The 3,238-nt window shown below is 42.2% G+C and overlaps 1 protein-coding gene across 1 annotated transcript; it reads right to left on the reverse strand.

The window, feature by feature from the left end:
• On the reverse strand, positions 1–1,384 carry LOC134066144 (monocyte chemotactic protein 1B-like). Its single transcript, XM_062521373.1, has 3 exons — positions 1,145–1,384; positions 758–869; positions 1–595 (listed from the first exon to the last, which is right to left on the reverse strand). Exons 1-3 carry the CDS (start codon positions 1,212–1,214, stop codon positions 424–426), a joined length of 354 nt encoding a protein of 117 aa, XP_062377357.1. The 5' UTR covers positions 1,215–1,384; the 3' UTR covers positions 1–423.
• Between the last annotated feature and the right edge of the window lie 1,854 nt (positions 1,385–3,238).

The following is a 3,238-nucleotide window of genomic DNA, read 5'->3' on the forward strand; positions in this document are numbered from 1 at the left end:
ATGGTGTTCTGTAGAAACTTGACTTTAATCAAGCGCATGACAATAATTATGTGACTTTCATAAAGCATACAATTAAAATTAATATATACATATACAATATTATATACAATACATTTTTAAAATGCAGAGGACAGAAATCTGAATAATTTTCGGTATAATACCAAAACAAGTTTGGGATATCAGAAAATAAAGCCTCAAGCCATCTGCCTCCAAAAACTCCCAAAGTGCATATTTTATGAAACCCCAGTAGTTAATTTGTTTCCCAAGGACACAAAACAAACTACAGGATCTAAACTTCTTTGCCATGCAAAATTATATATTTGTCTCAATCAAATCAGCAGTACTTTCACAAAGCACTGTGAATACACAGGGTACATCTGGAGTGATGTTGTGTGGTCATGAGCATTGAGTCTCTTCTCCTGTTCATAGCGGCGCTGCTGTGACATTCCTTGTTGGCTCCGTGCCATTGGTGGAGAGAACCTCCGTAGTCACTCTTGTAGCCTGTTGTTTCTTTGAGTCAATGAACTTCACAGCTTTTTTCACCCAGGGCTTCTTAGGGTCGGAGCACACTCTGATATTTCTCACTGTGGTGAACCTGAAACATTGAAGACACACCAACAGATTAAAAATGTTATCCTGCAAACTCTTATAGGACATATATTTTCATACGCTACACATTACTGTATGTGCAGTACAGTAAATGGTTAGCACTGTATAAGCTTGAGTATGTATGTTTAGAACTATGGTTGAAACTTACACAACGGCCTGAACTGGGCAGATTCCACGCTCCTGCCTATGGTAGCCTGTGATATTGGACTGGCGCAGGACTGTGTTGGTGGTCTTCGGACAGCATGCTGTGGCTATGCTAGCTGGTAACAAAAGATAAAAAAAATTACATTATAGCATAAGACAGTAGCAAAAAGTGAAGGCACACTTTCACAAGACACAAATTATATGGCATCTATTGAAGCCTAAGAAAAACACATCCAATACATATTTGTAAATGAGAGAAAAAATTGTAAATTGAGAGAGAGAGATAGAGAGCGAGTGAGAGAGAGAGAGATAGATAGATAGATACAGTAGATAGAATGATAGATAGATAGATAGATAGATAGAGAGATATAAGGTGTGATAGATCTCTCACCTCTCCCCAATGTGGCAAAAAGCAGCGAAGTGGCAATGCAGAGACAGAGCGTTCTCAGAAATCCTTCCATCTTTGTCAGGCTGAAGACGTAGCTCTAATGTGATCAACTTTAATGTGCAGCAGTAGTCTTATAAGCATTCAGCGACAGGAAAAAATGCATCACAGAATTAGTCTTCCGACCTCTAGGCCCCCTTCTCAGCTCTCAATTCTTCCACTCCCCTCTTCCTGTGGCAGCCCACACAGCAGTGAGAGTTAGCGGTAGAGTTACACGCTACTGTGTGTGACAGTGGCAGGAGTTTAACAGAGGCTCATGTTCACATGTAGTCTGTCAAGATGGAAGATGCATGGTACAGAAAATAAAACATAACATAATATTGTTAAAATATGCTCAAGAGCACAAGAGTACTCAAAGGAATCAAATAGATGTGATTTAAAAAAAAAAAAAAAAATTATGGTATTAGACCACTAAATAAGTAATTTGAAATATTAACAAAGTGCTTCTGAAGCACATGACCTGGTAACAAAACAACACATTACCAAAACAACAACACTATTGTGCATGTTATATGTCAGCACACCTTTATCTTGTCTCTTATCTCTTGCCATGTGTGGTTTGAGCAAGAGATGTGTGCAAGATGCAAGCGAGGCTTCCGCTTCTGAGGTGACAGGCTACAGAGGGCTAGCTCAACATGTGGTCAACACTGCCATGAGCAGAAGAGACGCGTCTACGAGCACAGTGCACTTGGCACAACATTAGCCGGCTTCAGACTGTCGTGCCAGCCTGGGCCAGCTGCAGGCTAATTTGGGGGCCACCTGGTGCTAGTAGCCCAGGTCCACAAGCCTCATAACCCTGAGACCTTTGCGTTCAGACTGTCAGGCCATTAGCCTCTCCGCATTACACCTCGACACGCCCTCGCTTGTGAAAACGTCACCATTACCACACATTTTCGAACAGGATAAGCAGAAAGTCGCATATCTTTTTCCTATGCTGTATCGAAGTCCGTCACCTCTTATTGTCCTTTTGTCACATATTAAATTCTATACCAAACAAGATGGTGGACTTCTAAAGAAACAAAGTGGCCCGAGTTAACCGCGTCAAGAGGTGTGAAAGCAATTAGCCCTGCCACGGCCTGGCTAGCTCGGCTTTGGAAAGGAGATATTGCGTGGTGGGTGTTAATGTGATCTAATAGCGCTTGAGTTATCAGAGTCATCTGAGGAGAACGACACTTAGTGAGTGAATAAAGGTATTTAAAGGGACATATATGACAAAAAAACTACTGACCATCATGAATATAATCTTCTCATTTCCCTTTTTAATCATAGACTAAAGGTTGAAGTGAACTAGTTTATAAAAGTAAACATTCAGAAAGCTAATCCGTGTTCAGGAGTTTGCAGATGAGGTCGAGATTTCACTGGCAAAAGCTAAGCTACAGCAAGGAGCGACTAAAACACTGACGTCTGAAACAGAAATAATTAACAGTCTAAAATCCCCTAATCATGAGTCACGCATCTATGTATAGCCCACCCCTGTGTCTAAAGGGCAGCCGTGGCCTACTGGTTAGGGCTTTGGGCTTAATACCCGAGGGTTGCCGGTTCGATACCTGACCAGTCCACGGCTGAAGTGCCCTTGAGCAAGGCACCTAACCCCTCACTGCTCCCCGAGCGCAGCTGGTTGCGCAGGCAGCTCACTGCTCTAGGTTAGTGTGTGATTCACCTCACTGTGTGCTGTGTGTGTTCACTAATTTGGTTAAATTGGGTTAAATGCAGAGAAATTAATTTCCTTCACGGGATCAAAAAAGTATATATTCTATTCTATTCTATTAACCTCTTAGCAGAAAACAATCTGGCCAAATCAATGTATAAAACTTGGTTTAATAGGCTGGCAATGGTGATATCAGGCACATGGGATGAACTTTGTGATGACGAGCATTAAGTGAGACATATGGTATAGACTTGTGATAGGAGCAGTACACCTGTCGATCACAGCAGGAACCATGGAACAGGAGCGGGAAGCAACCCAATTGGTACACACACACAACAAGGACGGAAGGAGCAAAGCTGTACGAGGGTAGCCTGGCACGCCCTCCCACTGAC

The sequence above is a fragment of the Sardina pilchardus genome, chromosome 19 (assembly GCF_963854185.1).
Source record: "Sardina pilchardus chromosome 19, fSarPil1.1, whole genome shotgun sequence".
In the NCBI taxonomy this organism is placed as follows: Eukaryota; Metazoa; Chordata; class Actinopteri; order Clupeiformes; family Clupeidae; genus Sardina; species Sardina pilchardus.